This window comes from Aquarana catesbeiana, linkage group LG02, assembly GCF_042186555.1.
Source record: "Aquarana catesbeiana isolate 2022-GZ linkage group LG02, ASM4218655v1, whole genome shotgun sequence".
Lineage (NCBI taxonomy): Eukaryota > Metazoa > Chordata > Amphibia > Anura > Ranidae > Aquarana > Aquarana catesbeiana.
This window is the reverse complement of record NC_133325.1, coordinates 78792012-78808057: the sequence shown is the minus strand read 5'-3', so window position 1 is coordinate 78808057 and position 16046 is coordinate 78792012. Positions and strand designations below refer to the sequence as shown.

Genomic DNA, 16046 nt, shown 5'->3' with positions numbered 1-16046 from the left:
GGCAATGATCTTACTGAGTAGTGACAGATAATAGCAGACATCTCCAGTCAGTTAAGGTGAGAATCCATCAAGGGGTTAAGCTTTACCTCAATGGTCACTATTGATTGCCACCAAGATAGCCCAATGCCACACAACTGTATGTATACTCCCTACTCTATAGAAACAAACCTATATAAGCTTTTTGTATAAATGATTGCTAAAGTAGCCAGATGGTGCATGCATAGTTAGTCACTAGCTGAAATATGTAGGTTTAGTATTCTTATGGCATAATTGTACATATTAAATCATAGATCCTCATATAAATACATTTATACCTGATCAGGAATACTTCATGTTTAGGTGCTAAAGCCCAATTGCTAGTTCATACTATTATCCCAAATCTTTAAATATCTTGTCAAAACATGGCATTATAATATTGAGAATCGTACCATTAACAAAAGGAGAGGAGAAGCCATTTGCTCTAGAAAATGTTTTCCAGTTATGCAGTGTTCCTCCATCAATGACAACATGGGACAGGTTAGGTCGTGTCTGTAAATTAGAAGGTAGATCACCGGGATGGAAATCGCCTAGAACACAACAAACATTAAAAGGGGTCTGTTGTAAAAATGAGGTAAAAAATAAATTATAAATATATTTCATTTATTTTAAATAAAAAGTAAATTGAAAACCAGAACATTTGAATCATTGTTCAGATCTCAGTTTCCAATTTAAACAGTATCAAGTATCAAAATGAAACTGAAGGCACATGGAAAATGTTTCAGTAATATCACATTTTGAGTTATTATTGCAGTGTTAGAGAGTTATTTTAAAAATATTTTCATGTTACATGCTTCATCTTCTTCATTTTTGCTATTGTATTAAATATAGAGATTTGCAGATTTGCTGCTACTCTCTTTCTCTCTTAGCTGGACCATTGTAACTATGTATAATGCCGATTCCTAGAATTATTCTGTAACATATTAAAGAGATCAGTTTGAGTTAAAGCTGCACTTTAGCCTCACCTTCATTATTAAGTTGCAGCAAGTCAGATGGAGCCCGCCCTTAAATTTTGGCTTTTTGATAATCAGCGTCACATAGGGTCGTTTGAAATTGGAGTGGGTGGAATAATAGTGGTGGCCCATCTACGTTTTTTTGAGGGCAAGTGTCCTGCTCTCCACCAGATGGGTTTCTTGGAGTATGCAGATATGAGGGCTATATGATTTAATAAATTGGAACACCAGTGACCATTTTACTGGGGAATTCAGCCCCCTGGTGTTCCAAGATAGAATGTTAAGGACGGACATAAGTGCTAGAGTAGTCAGGAGAGTTAGGATTATGTGGTCGAGACCGGGCTGGACTTAGCAGTCGGACCCAGATGGAGCAATCACAATGCCAATGCAATGCTGAGGTATTTAATACAATAGCTAATAAACAAGCGATCATACATCTTAAAGTGTACCCATAAAAAACAAACAAACCAGCCCTTAAGGGGCAACAATTCCCCCCCATCACGCCCCTTCCCCCAAAACTGAGAAGGGCCTTGAACCCCAAATCCCAACTCAGCATGCTAGCTGCAAAGGGGGGAGACCCATACAAGAGGCGAGCTGCACCCTCCGGATCTTATCGGGGGGGCTCAATCGAGCGCATCAGTTCTCCACTCTGTTAACCTCCACTAGTCATTATGAAGGCTGATGGTTGTGGCGGAGTCCTAAAAGAAAATCAGACATTTATGCATCCCACAGCAATAAGAGTGTAATCCAACAAAGCAAATGTGAGCACTGCTAGGTAGTCCTCTGTTGCCTTGGACAACAATGGGGAGAGAAACTAGCCGAGTCTCCTGACCACGTCAGGGGCACAAACTTGTGTTGAGGAAAAACAGGAACAGGCTTTAGCCTAGGTATAACAGTGCAGACCCTCCCCAACAACCTGCTCCACAGTCCCAGTTAATGTTACTCAGGGGCTCTCCAGTGCCCCAGTTGGACAGTCAGAAGAGAAGGGGTAACCAGGGGGGGAGAACTAGGAAGAAGTCTGCTCAGGATGAGGGTCCCGGCGGGTGGCTGAAAGGCATACCACAAGGGCACAACAGGTGCAGGTGAGTAGGCAGGTAGGCCGTGGGCCGGGGTAACTCAAAGTGTAGTGTTGGGAAAGGAGAAAAAACTCAGGCCGGCGGTAGAGAATCCAACCAGGTAGAGGCTTCTCTCGGTGAGTTGAAGAAGCGGGTCGCCTCTCCATCCTGGATCTGAAGGCGTGCGGGAAGAGCACACTGTAGCAGATGTTGCGGGTCCTCATCGCCGCTTTCACAGAATCAAACGATTTCCGGAGCTTTTACGTCTCGACAGAGTAGTCCGGGAAGATCATCAATTTGTTGTTTTGGAAGCATAGATCACCAAGCAGCCTGGAGGCACGGAGAATTTCGTCCGGTCCTGAAAGTTCAGCATTCGGAGGATGAAGGTTCTCGGGGGAGCTTCTGGAGGAACAGGCTTAGGTGGAACGCGGTGGGTCTTCTCCATGGTGTAGTGGGGGGGAGAAGCGGGCATCAGGAAGAAGAATGCGCAGCATGCCCTACACAAAGCTCGTCGGATTCCCCCCTCAGCTCCCTCAGGCAGGCCGATTATGCGAAGGTTGTTCCTTCTGTTCCTGTTTTCTGCATGCTCCGCTCTGTACTCGAGGGCCTTCACTTTAGTCTGGAGAGTGCGGAGGGCAGTCCATTGTTCCAGGACATTTTCCTCCATCTGACCGATCCGCTGCTCGGTCTTCGTCACTCTGGAGCAGAGTTTGTCCATATCTTGGTGTATGAGGCCTACGTCCATCTGTACTGCCTCAATCTTGGCGGTACAGGTAAATTGGCAAGTAGCGATTGCCGCCATCACCTCCGCAGGGTCAGCCGACTCCATGGGGTTTGTCTGTGAGTCCACATGAGAGCAGCGCTTGGATCATGTCTCCACGCGTGCACAGGGAGACGGCGGTGGATCTTCTGCGATCGGGGGGAATTTAAGCCTCTTTTCCTTACTGGACTGCACGCCCAAAGATCTGCTACTCATCCAGGTGTTATCAGGACAGATATTAGGGGATTATATCGCGTGGATACGGAGAATTTCCAGAAAGCCAGCAGAGCTCGTGGAGAAAGCAGCCGCTCACGTCGCCATCTTGGACACGCCCCCCCCGACACTTTTTACATGTTTATTTGTAAAAAAAATTTGAAAACCAGTTATCGTTTTCCTTCCACTTTACAATTATGTGCCACTTTGTGTTGGTCTATCACATAAAATCCCAATAAAATGCATTTACGTTTTTGGTGGTAACATGACAAAATGTGGAAAATGTCAAGGGGTATGAATATTTTTTCAAGGCACTGTATTTATTAATTTGATTTAAAAATTAGTTCAGCCATGTGGAAGTCATGTTGTCTTTTATACGTCTTTCAATCTATGTAGAATTGTCTGTGTTTAGCTATGCTGATAGGTCATGACCACAATTCAGTTAGAAGGCCATTCTGGCCAAAGGAGTATACAGCCAATTACACTGTAAATATTTTTTTTATCAATCATTTGTTTTTCACAATGAAAAGTCATTTTGGAATGAAAAAGCTGCCCTCAGCTATTATATTCTCCACAATTGAGTTTTTGCCTCTTTGGCAGGGACTACCTCCACCTAAGCGTGTTAAAGGTGATAGCATGTATGGTTAGTGATCAAAATATTGATCAAAAGAGGGGATATTGTAAAGGAAATTTGTAAATTCTGTATATTATTGTATTCTATTTTGTATGTAGTGCACAGTGTACACACTGTGCACACGGCATTAATAATGTTTTCATTACATGTTTGCATTCATTAGAGTCCTGATTAGAATTAGCCTGCCTATGTTACACCCCTTGTTACCAGAAAAATAAAATTGTAATATAAGTGTGATACCTACATAATCATGTGAATAAAAACCTTCAGTTACATAGTATAGTAGTAGGTGAGGTTGAAAAAAGACACAAGTCCATCAAGTCCAACCTATGTGTGTGATTATGTGTGAGTATTACATTGTATATCCCTGTATGCTGCGGTCATTCAGGTGATTATCTAATAGTTTCTTGAAGCTATCAATGGTCCCCGCTGAGACCACCGCCTGTGGAAGGGAATTCCACATCCTTGCCGCTCTTACAGTAAAGAACCCTCTATGTAGTTTAAGGTTAAACCTCTTTTCTTCTAATTGTAATGAGTGGCCACGAGTCTTGTTAAACTCTCTTCTGCGAAAAAGTTTTATCCCTATTGTGGGGTCACCAGTACAGTATTTGTAAATTGAAATCATATCCCCTCTCAAGCGTCTCTTCTCCAGAGAGAATAAGTTCAGTGCTCGCAACCTTTCCTCATAACTAAGATCCTCCAGACCCTTTATTAGCTTTATTGCCCTTCTTTGTACTCGCTCCATTTCCAGTACATCCTTCCTGAGGACTGGTGCCCAGAACTGGACAGCATACTCTAGGTGCGGCCGGACCAGAGCCTTGTAGAGTGGGAGAATTATCGTTTTATCTCTGGAGTTGATCCCCTTTTTAATGCATGCCAATATTCTGTTTGCTTTGTTAGCAGCAGCTTGGCATTGCATGCCATTGCTGAGCCTATCATCTACTAGGACCCCCAGGTCCTTTTCCATCCTAGATTCCCCCAGAGGTTCTCCCCCCAGTGTATAGATTGCATTCATATTTTTGCCACCCAAATGCATTATTTTACATTTTTCTACATTGAACCTCATTTGCCATGTAGTCGCCCACCCCATTAATTTGTTCAGGTCTTTTTGCAAGGTTTCCACATCCTGCGGAGAAGTTATTGCCCTGCTTAGCTTAGTATCGTCTGCAAATACAGAGATTGAACTGTTTATCCCATCCTCCAGATCGTTTATGAACAAATTAAATAGGATTGGTCCCAGCACAGAACCCTGGGGAACCCCACTACCCACCCCTGACCATTCTGAGTACTCCCCATTTATCACCACCCTCTGAACTCGCCCTTGTAGCCAGTTTTCAATCCATGTACTCACCCTATGGTCCATGCCAACGGACCTTATTTTGTACAGTAAACGTTTATGGGGAACTGTGTCAAACGCTTTTGCAAAATCCAGATACACCACGTCTACGGGCCTTCCTTTATCTAGATGGCAACTCACCTCCTCATAGAAGGTTAATAGATTGGTTTGGCAAGAACGATTCTTCATGAATCCATGCGGATTACTGCTAATGATACCGTTCTTATTACTAAAATCTTGTATATAGTCCCTTATCATCCCCTCCAAGAGTTTACATACTATTGATGTTAGGCTAACTGGTCTGTAATTCCCAGGGATGTATTTTGGGCCCTTTTTAAATATTGGTGCTACATTGGCTTTTCTCCAATCAGCTGGTACCATTCCAGTCAGTAGACTATCTGTAAAAATTAGGAACAACGGTCTGGCAATCACTTGACTGAGTTCCCTAAGTACCCTCAGATGCAAGCCATCTGGTCCCGGTGATTTATTAATGTTAAGTTTCTCAAGTCTAATTTTAATTCTGTCCTCTGTTAACCATGGAGGTGCTTCCTGTGTTGTGTAAATTCAATACCTTCGCCATCTCCCCATCCTTTGTAACCAGATGTCCTTCCTCATTCTTTATGGGGCCAATATGGTCTGTCCTCCCTTTTTTACTGTTTACATACTTAAAGAAATTATTGGGATTTTTTTTGCTCTCCTCCGCTATGTGTCTTTCATGTTCTATCTTAGCCATCCTAATTGAACCCTTACATTTCTTGTTGCATTCTTTATAAAGTCTGAATGCTGAGGATGATCCCTCAACCTTGTATTTTTTGAAGGCCTTCTCCTTTGCTTTTATATGCATTTTTACATTGGAGTTAAGCCATCCAGGATTTTTGTTTGCTCTTTTAAATTTATTACCCAATGGGATACATTGGCTAATGCCCTTATTTAATATGCTCTCTAAGCAAACCCATCTCTCCTCCGTATTCTTTGTTCCTAATATTTTATCCCAATTTATGCCTTTTAGCAAGGTTTGTAGTTTAGGGAAGTTGGCTCTTTTGAAATTCAGTGTCTTTGTATTCCCTTTATGTTTCCTATTTGTGGGATTTATACTGAAACTAATTGACCTGTGATCGCTGTTACCTAAATTGCCCCATATTTCCACATCCGCGATCAGGTCTGTATTGTTGGTAATCAGTAGATCCAGTAATGTTTTATTTCTAGTTGGTACGTCTACCATCTGACCCATAAAATTGTCCTGCAAGACATTAAGGAACTGGCGAGCCTTAAATGAATGTGCGGTTCCCTCCCTCCCCCCATTATAACACTTCCCATCCTTGCTGCTAATCCAATTTGTGATAGGAGATCCGTCTCCACTTCCTCCCTCAGGTTAGGGGGCCTATAGCATACTCCCACTATTATTTTCCCCTTAGCTTCATCCCTTTGGAGCTCCACCCATAAGGATTCCACCTCCTCTCTAGCTCCCTCAGTGATGTCATCTCTCACATTCACTTGTACATTATTCTTGATATATATGCATACCCCTCCCCCTTTTTTACCCTCTCTATCCTTGCGGTATAGGGTATACCCTTGAATGTTTGCCAGCCAATAATGAGAGCTGTTGAACCAGGTCTCTAAAATTCCCACAAAATCCAAATCCTCAAATTGCATCAAATAAAACAGAATAGTTATTTTGGAAATATGCTGTGTGTATCTTTTTGTGTCTATTCCCTACTGCAGTAGTCATTAATTTGGAACCACTAATCAATATGAGGATAGGTGATGCCTATCTAAAGAATTTTCAGAACAACATCTTAGGGCTCCTTTACACGGACGTGTCCGTGTATGGAGCCCGCTCTGCTCAGCGGGAAATCGCTCCGTTGATCCCTGCTCAGCAGGAAGATGACAGGTCCGTCGATGACAGGTCCGTCGCTCTCCCCTATGGGGGATCGGATGATGACGGACCATAGAGTCCGTCATCACACGATCTGATGACAGATGGAAAAGTAGGTTTTTCCTCCGTCACACTTTTTTGGATCGGAGCGGGTCGGATGTCAGCGGACATGTCACCGCTGACATCCGACGCTCCATAAAGGGTCTATGGAGCGTCCTTTCAGGTCCACTTAAAAAACTGACAGGCGGACCTGAACGGATCGTCGGTGTGAAAGAGGCCTTATTATTTATGGTATTAAGGTTTGAACATGCACTACAGACACAGATTTAGCCAACAGATTTAACCAAGTTTCATAAATCAACAAAAATATTGTGTTTTGAGAAACAGAAGTGCAACATTAAAATATAAGAAAAACCAAAAAACTGTAAACTCTATTGGCTGTAATGCCATTGTAATTGTTCTATCAAATAAAGTGCCGCTCTATCTAGATAATACCACGTGACCACCCCATAAGCTAATGCTACTAAAACCTTCAATAGATAACTACTGCATCAAAAATACTGTTATAATACATACAACAATCATTTAGCGATTATACCTCGTTTTATCTTCCTGAGGAAGATACGTCATTTCCTGATATCGACATGCGTTGGGAAGGGGACAGGACGGTGTGTGAGATGGCAGAGCGTTCTCAGCAAAGGAAGGGACACATCAGCTCAGTGTTTTATACAATTTTCAGCATTTATAGAGTGGTGCGCTATAGCACCCATAAAATGTGAGTACCCTATGAAAGGGACGTTTGTTACTTTTTAATAAATATATAAAATGGTATTACACTATCTAGTTTCCTCTGTCATATTTTTAATGTGCAATAACGCACAAGCAACCAGCCCAGGATCTGAGTACAGATATTGAACCCAGAGGTGGTGCAAAAGCGTGCTTTGACCAAGCTTAGCTGCAAGGTCACATGCTCTAGGGGGAGCGCATACACCAAAGGGGGAGCACAAGAGTGGACACAAGCACACGGTTTTGATAATTTCCAATAGAATCAGAAGATTGGATTGAATTGGAAGAGACTTCATGTTTTTTATTTAGTGCATGTTTATGCATGAAGATTTCTACACATTAGCACTTTAATGCACTGGATTATTTCTGTTTTTTTACAATTTAAGCACTTTATAAAAGCACAGTTTGTATACATAAGTAGATGCACTATATATAGATATATATACAATTTTGCACATGGTCACTTTGGTCACCAGTCGATACCCGCTACTTATTCTTAAGTGGTAGTGCAATAGTGCAATGTACTGTATTTTTAAACTTTAATGTGCTCTTATTATAGGCTCGGGATGGAATAGTGTTGCCGATTTAGAAAAGGCCAGCAGAGGTCTCCAAAGAGATAGTGTGAATGAGTGTAATGTGCGGAACTGCACAGGAAAGCATTGATGGGAGCCTGCGTCTCTCAGCCAATACAGATTGACGATAGTGTCAGGGGGCTGGGGCTTTAACAGACAGGCGGAGTTCCAAGGAAAGCAGAAGTTCAGGTGGGTAAATGCCCCTCCCCTAAAATTTTTGTTCCGTTTTCGTTCACTGACGAAAATTGGGATTGATTTTCATCATAGCTTTCGTTAATTGACTTAATTAAAATTTTATTTTTGCTTGGTTTTTGGCACTGAGAACATGCAGCTGATGAAAATTATGATGAAAATATTTTTGTCAACGAAATTAACACTGTGATCCACAATGTATTAACTCCAAACCTTTTAGTCATTAAAAAAACAATAGTTTGGTTACATCTTGGCCAGAAACCTTTCACATTTAATTGCACTCAATAATAAGCATTGTTACCTAATTGCAGATCATTGGTTATTTGGTATATTTGCTGAGGTGATGACAGGTGTGAGCCTGCACTGGGACCTGAACTCTTTGCCTTTACCTTGATGTAACTTTTCCCAAAATGGAAAGGCAACTTGATCTTTTTTAGAATATATTTGTAATTTTACAAGCAAATAGACCAACTTACCAGCAGTAGAGTTTTTATGAGATAAGGCACTTCGTACTCCTTTCCACAAAAGAGCAATTTCCTCATCGGTGGGAGTATGGTCTACACGTAGTCCATTCTCTCCATATACAGGCTTCCGTTTGGCAGAAACGGGTAAGCTTTCTTGTAAAGCTGACACCCGATCACTGTTCAAAGTAAGGAGAGATTTTGTGGCATTCTCAGCATCGGGAGGGCCAGGTTGTTGTGCAGCAATCAGATTACCCAAAGAACGAGATAATGTTTTAGAAGGCATTGCATCTCTTGTCAAACCATGACTGGGTGACTGCACAACATTGTTCAAATGATTAACCTGAGAAATGTTTATGTTCGCAGGCTGACCCTTGGTTTCTGTGATGGCCTCACTAATATTATTGTCCATGGCATGCCTGGGTGGAGGATGAGGAACCATCACCTTTCCCTGAGTCTTTGCAATTTTACTTGCTTCAGTAGCTGATTGAGGCCGTATAATGACACCCCTCCTATTCCGATACGCAACCACAGATGGACTTTTAGCTGATTTTAGGCGCTTTGCTATCTTTGTCTTTGCCTTCGGTGGTGCTCTAATGGCATGAGTATGGCCTACAGAGTTAATTTCCTCTCCTTTAGTTGCCATCCATGCCTGCTTGGTGAAATGGTAACCCGTAGAATAAACAGAGCTAGGAGTCCCAGTAGAAGGACCTACTTGGTCAGTTATGGAAACAGTAGGTACAAGAACATGTTCCATAAAGTTTCCAGCAGCAGGGGGCTCCAATTGAGGCTTCAGGTTAGCTTCCAAATTCCTAATTGTTCTTGGCACCTCTTTGTTATCCAATATTTTGTCAGTTTCATCTAGCCATCTTAATTTTTTATTTTTATTTTTTTCCTTTTCCTTAGCCAGTTCCACGCTGTCCCTAAGGCCATCTGAGCTTTTCTCCCCCAGCTGAAACAATTTTCCAATACCCAGAGTCCTATTATAACCCTTTTCATACTTTGATCCTTTCTTTAATATACTTTTTAACAATCTGTGTCCTTCTTTTCCAGCACTGTTAGTTCTTGCTTTGATATAAAACATAGGCAAAACAACATCAGGATCATCTTGGGAATGCCCACTTTTTTTTTGATCTTCCTTTTCTTCTCGCATAACACCAGATTTGATATTAGAAACTAAATTGGGTGAGGAGAGGTATCCCTGCAACGGGGTGTTCTGATTGCTGCTTTCTATAGGTTTAATCAGGTCACTTTTCACTCTATGAAACTGTGAATTATTTGAACTAGCCATGGCATCAGAAACGGAATTTGTTAAATGGATTTCATGTATATGTTGACTTTGTTTTAAATCAGAGTTGGGTAGGCAGTTACTGGCAGAACTTCCAGATAATGGAACGACTATTGGAGTTGCCAAGGGCTGAGTCATTATGGGCTTTATTGATATGCCATGGCATTGTACCATGTCTTTGTTATTTTGTTGCATCAAGGCTTGTGTGGTTTCTCTTGGGGTTGGGTCGGGAGTGGCCCAAGCTTTGCTTGGCCTAACCACAACAGTTGTACTTTCCCTATAACCCATGTCAGGATAACCTGTCTTTTCCTCTGCAATGGGAATTTCTGAGAAGTGATTTATTTCTCGTGTTGGGGAGAAGGAAGCGTAGGAGGATCCATTGTGTGATGTAGTATCTGTCACTGTTTGCTCAGCATCAGATCTGTGCCACTCTTTCACAGATAAGTTTTGTTCTCTTAATATATCCGGCATGACCTGATTAGGTTCAGGAGAAGTTTTTCCACTGTTTAACCCACTGTTACTTTGATTGGTGTAGTGATTTCCACTGTTCACCGTGGAAGAGATTTCTAACAACGCTCTGTGCAAAGTATCAATTGGAAGCTCTTGCACTGTATCATTTTCCTCGTTTGTGTTCAGGCCTTCTTCTAGACTGTCCAAACTTGACAAACTCTCCGAATGTTCTAGCTGTTCCACTTCCTGATGGAAATTCTGAAAAATAAATACAAGGTTTACAATTAGTATGACCTTTAATTATTACCTATTTATTTTTTGGTAAATCACCTTTAATTGACCAACATATCTATTAAAAAAATGCAATAAAACATGCAAAGGTGTGTAACACTAACCAGAATGTTCACAGAAACAGTTAAACTTTCCTGTAGAGCATATTGCTCCAGCAGATGGCTTGTTAGGCAAAATGCAACAAAATCAGATATTAGTTAGGGATCACTGGAAAGGTAGTCAGCTGTGTCTTGGAGAATACTTCTCTCAACATTACCATTTTAAGGTGATTCTAAAAAGGTAACATTTATTTATTTTTTTTAAAAATAACAAACATCCTTACAATTGTTTTCCACAGAGCAGCCCTGATCCTCCTTCTCCGGCATCCCCCGCTGGTGCTCTTGACTCCTCCTCCCCGCCCAGTGCCCCCATAGCAAGCCACTTGCTATGGGGGCACTCATGTGTGCTCTCTCCCGAGCCAGCTCTGTATGTCCATTGACAGTGCAGCGTGCCCTAGCCCACCACTTTCTCTTCACTGGCTGCGATTGACAGCAGCAGAAGTCAATGGCTCTCGCTGCTGCCTCTCTGTCCAATGAGGAGAGAGAGAGAGCAGGGACAGCCACTGCTCTTGTGCACATTGTGGGCTCAGTTAAGTATAAAAGGGGGGGGGGGGCTCAATACAGAAGGTTTTTACCTTAATGCTTAGAATACATTAAGTTAAAACTAGTTTAAATACCTTGTATTCTGATAATTATCTGAGAAATGTTAGACCCAACTCCAGGCTAGTCCCTCACGCCCAGCTTTCTCCCTGGGCCCTTTTTTAATACTGTATATACCTTTTTCAGAAATCTTCAGGGTGGTAAAAATGTCACGACATCCTCTTTTCCTTCGATCTTCTCCCAGGTGGGAGGATCTCTGATGATGCTGAGAACACAGCTGACGTGATGATGCCAGTGTTGCTCTCTGCATTAACACACAGTGAATGAAAGGTGCTATGTGGGTGGGCCCATGACAACTTTCATTCACAGTATGTCCTTAGTCTTCAGGACTAAATGACATGGGCCTAATTACACACGGAAGACTGAGAACATCTTGTCATGACAAGTACTGCAGCGGACAGCTCCAGACTGAAGATGAGTCATGCAGGGAAAGCTGATTTTGTTGTAAAACCTCCAGGGGGATAATTTTAGGCAAAAAAAACCTGGGCTGTAAAAAATTTAAGCATTCATTTTTTTTTGTGGCTGATTTTACACCTATGACCTATGACAGAAAATGATGCACCTCTGCACATGCGTTAATGTGTGTTAAAAGGCATAGGTATAAATGGGCCCCTTAACGCAGGACACCAGCTTGGAAATAAATGAAACATTTAGGCTGGGTTCACATATATGCAAATTGAACCCTAGAAATACAGAAAGGAGCCTAGACCAAAATCAGATAAAAGAGTTCAAGTAAATTTTAGTTGCTGGTAAAAAAGAAAAAAAAAAAAGTCATATAAAAACATCCATTGCATTTCGGGGGCAAAAACACTTCCCCGTCATCAGGTCTCAACACAAGATAAAACTTGGATGGGCTCAGACAAAACAATGACTTCACAGATCTATACTAGAACCAGTATTGAACTGTCCTGATGGAGCAACAACTTGACAGCAGTTGCTCAGCAGTAGTGCTTCTCTGCTTCCCTGTAAGATCATCTATCAGCTACCAAACCTCTCCTTTTTTCTCTCACTTCAGCCCCAGTTCACACTGAATCCGACTTTGAAATTGTGCGACTTCACTTGAAAATCACACGATTTCAAAGCCGCAGGTCAGTGTGACTTCAAGTGTGACTTGGCTGACATCTGAGCGACTTCATGCACAGGTGTCTATGCAGGTCGCACCTGAAATTGCAAAAAATAGTGCAGGAACTTTTTTTTTTCAAATGGGCGTGGTACCGATTTGAACAGTTCCATTGGCGACAATAGGGTGCGACTTGTCATGCAATTTAGACCTGTCAAATCACATGACAAGTCGCACTGGGGTGAATGGGGGCTCAATTTGTTTGGAACAAGCAGTGCACTGCTCTATGCTACACATCCCATAGTCCTTAGTCCATCTTGGGAGCGAGCAAGAGATAGTAGATGCATTCAAACATACATTGGGACAAAGGTAAACATCCTCTAACGGGATGTCAAATCACAGCAGAAAAAAGGAATTTGAAGGTTTGCAGAAAGGTTGAGAGCAACAGAAGGTTAAGAATACATACTTGAATATAATTTTTGCTTTTTAAACCAGAGTTTAGTGCATTTTAAGCTTACTTCACTGTTACTCTGCTCTCTTCTTCTATCAGCATGCACATGGGGACTGATTGGCTCCTTATCCTGTTTATCCGGTTCAAGTACTTAAACTGCTTGCATGTGTAATCACAGATCAAAAGATTGAAAAAAAAAATTGTAAAAAAAAAAAGATTTTTGATAAGCTGCTAACATTCTCATATACATAAAAAACAAACAAACTGTGGATTACAGGCTTTTTTTAATGGACACATCCGCTCCAGCTGAATTCTAAACATGAAACTATTGCAGAAGAACGAAACAATAAAAACGTCTTCAATCAAATCAGCGCTATTTATTACTGATTACACACAATTAGAGAATATTGCCAGGATACTCCTCCTAATTCAGCTAGGGTTTTAACCCCTTCAGCCATATAAAACTTCACAGGCTTGAAAAGGCTTTTTAGGCTGTATCTGTGCCAGAAAACCTCAAGTTCTGCATGCACAGCTAGCCAGTTGTGGCTTGATTTATGATGGACAGCGGATATCTCTACCAGCTGTTTTGCTATACACCACTAAGCTTTGTCCACACCATGGATTGCACTGTGCGGCCCATTCATAAAATGCAAGTCATGATGTGGAGCCTGTTGTATGTCACAGAGTTCTCCCTTTTTAATGTCACAGGAAGAACCCTGTGATTGAAGACTGGCTGGTCACAGGACTTTCTTAGGTCATATGACGGACTCTTCTACTGGCTATTTTTCTTCTCCTTCATTCATTGTAATAGAGCTCCACTGGTTATGGAGTTCCGAATCTGAAGTAGAGAGCTAAGCACACTCTTAAAGCACATTGCATACGTGCCCTTGAAGTATAAACAGTACTTACCTTCAGTGGTGGCCCGTCCTTTAGAGGCGAACGGCCCGCTAACCTACATACAGGACGCCGGATGCATGAATTCCAATGGGGAGGTAGGGGGGTGTTGAAGCACGCTCTAATAGGCTTCAAAAAAAGGGTGAGCTCGGGGCGCAGAGCATTGCACTCCAAACCCACCCAGTTGTATGAGAACAGCGAATTAATATTTGTTATTCTCACACTGATCCTCCTCCCGGCCAATCAGGAAGCAGGGATTGGCTGAAAGGACAGGCGATCCATGGCGGAAGCTGCCGTGATGCAGAAGAGGAAGAAACGCTCGCACGTCACCCGTAAGGGCGAGTTACCCGCCTGGAACTTTGTTGGGGTAAGTGCTGGATGACTGACTGACTGACCGCGAGACCTTCGGGGGATCGGGGGATGGGGGGGGGGGGCGATGCGGTTGACGGGTGACTCGACGAAGCGGGGGGGGGTTCCACCGACCGAGGAGGGGGAGAGGGATTTGCCACCCCCACAAAAACTAAACCACCAGCTGCCACTGCTTACCTCTTACTCTTCGTTGATCCTTTAGGCTTCCATCTCTGCCAGTTCTGGTATTCACGGCTGGTCCCACAAAGCTGCTGCACTTCACTGACCATGAAGCCACTGCCTTGTTGAAGTCATCACATACAATGTACTACCAGCTGGGGTTGGGGGTACCAAATGTTAGGGAAAAGCTGAATTCCGCTCAGTTTATAAGAGTCACACTAAGGGCCAGTTCACACCACAAAAATGCACTCCGGATACGTTTTGGATGAGTTTTTGCTCACAGTTCCGGTGCATTTTTGATACGTTTTGCTGTGTTCCAATACAGTTCTGTGCAAAAAAAATGCAGCATGTTCTACTTTTTCTGCACTGGAAACTTACTGGACCTGAGTGAACTAGGGCCATTGGAATACAGGGAAAATACTGTGCATGCATTTTTCATACAAAAAAAAAAAAAACGCACTGGATTGCATCTGGTGTGAACTAGCACTTAGTTAACTAGAACCCTAATACTGAACTTAACACTTTACACTGAAATACTCAACAACACCAGATTGATAACCTTTAAGTGATTGTAAGGGGTTTTTTTTTTAAATTAACAAACATATCATACTTACCTCCACTGTGCAGCACAGAGTGGCCCCGATCCTCATCTTCTGGGGTCCCCCGGCGGCTCTCGCGGCTCCTCCCCACATCAGATAACCACCTAGGAGAAGCGCTCTCCAGAGGGGGTTACCTTGCGGGGGCGCTTCCGAGTCCAGCATTCGGCATCCATAGCCACCGAATGTATGACTCGGCCCCGCCCCCTGGCGCCCATGTCATTGGATTTGATTGACAGCAGCGGGAGCCAATGGCTGGCTATAAATCCCCCCCCCCATACAAGGTATGGAAAAGTCAGGGACCCATAAAGGTTGGCTTGCTGTATACCCTCCTCTTCCATACAAATTATGGAATTATCAAAACCAATTTACAGCAACCCCTCATTGTGTCAATGTAATCAGAGTCCACCACTATATAACTCTTCTATCAACCAAGATCCAATTATTCTCCACCAGGTGCCGCCATCTTGCTTCTCATACAGAACAGAGAAAGTAAAGCCAACCTGTCAATCACAGACCAGACGTCAAAGACACCTCTGACCTTCCTGTGACAGCCATGTGTCACTGCTCTCTGCGTATGTCAGCGCTGGGGGGATTGGTTAGAAATGGAGGAGAAGAGAACGTAGGAACTGGCTTTCTGCAAAAAGTCGCTAACTGCGTATCAGTAATGTTATTGATAAATTGCTTATAATGCATATGTGGGGGAACGATGTGCACATCTGAATCAGATGACAGAGTGGATATGATTGTACATGCTCGGGCGATGGAAAAGTTCACTGGAAGTATTTTGGTAAAAGTCCAATCGTTCTATAGACACTTCTCCTTTATATATAAAGCCTGATCCTCATCCCACACTGTGCACAGTGGAATACAAAGAACAGAGAGAATAGTTTGGAAGGCCATACTTGTTGATGGA

General features: G+C 42.6%; 1 protein-coding gene across 5 annotated transcripts in view; it reads right to left on the bottom strand.

Annotated features, from left to right (window-relative positions):
- The window catches only part of CEP126 (centrosomal protein 126), a 123145-nt gene that overhangs the window by 24152 nt on the left and 82947 nt on the right, over positions 1–16046 (bottom strand). For all 5 annotated transcript variants that reach the window (XM_073613060.1, XM_073613061.1, XM_073613065.1 and 2 more), the window contains 2 exons: positions 8890–10870; positions 429–566 (listed from right to left, as the gene is read on the bottom strand). In XM_073613060.1, the coding sequence (XP_073469161.1) occupies positions 429–566; positions 8890–10870 (2119 nt within the window). The remainder of the gene's footprint in view (positions 1–428; positions 567–8889; positions 10871–16046) is intronic.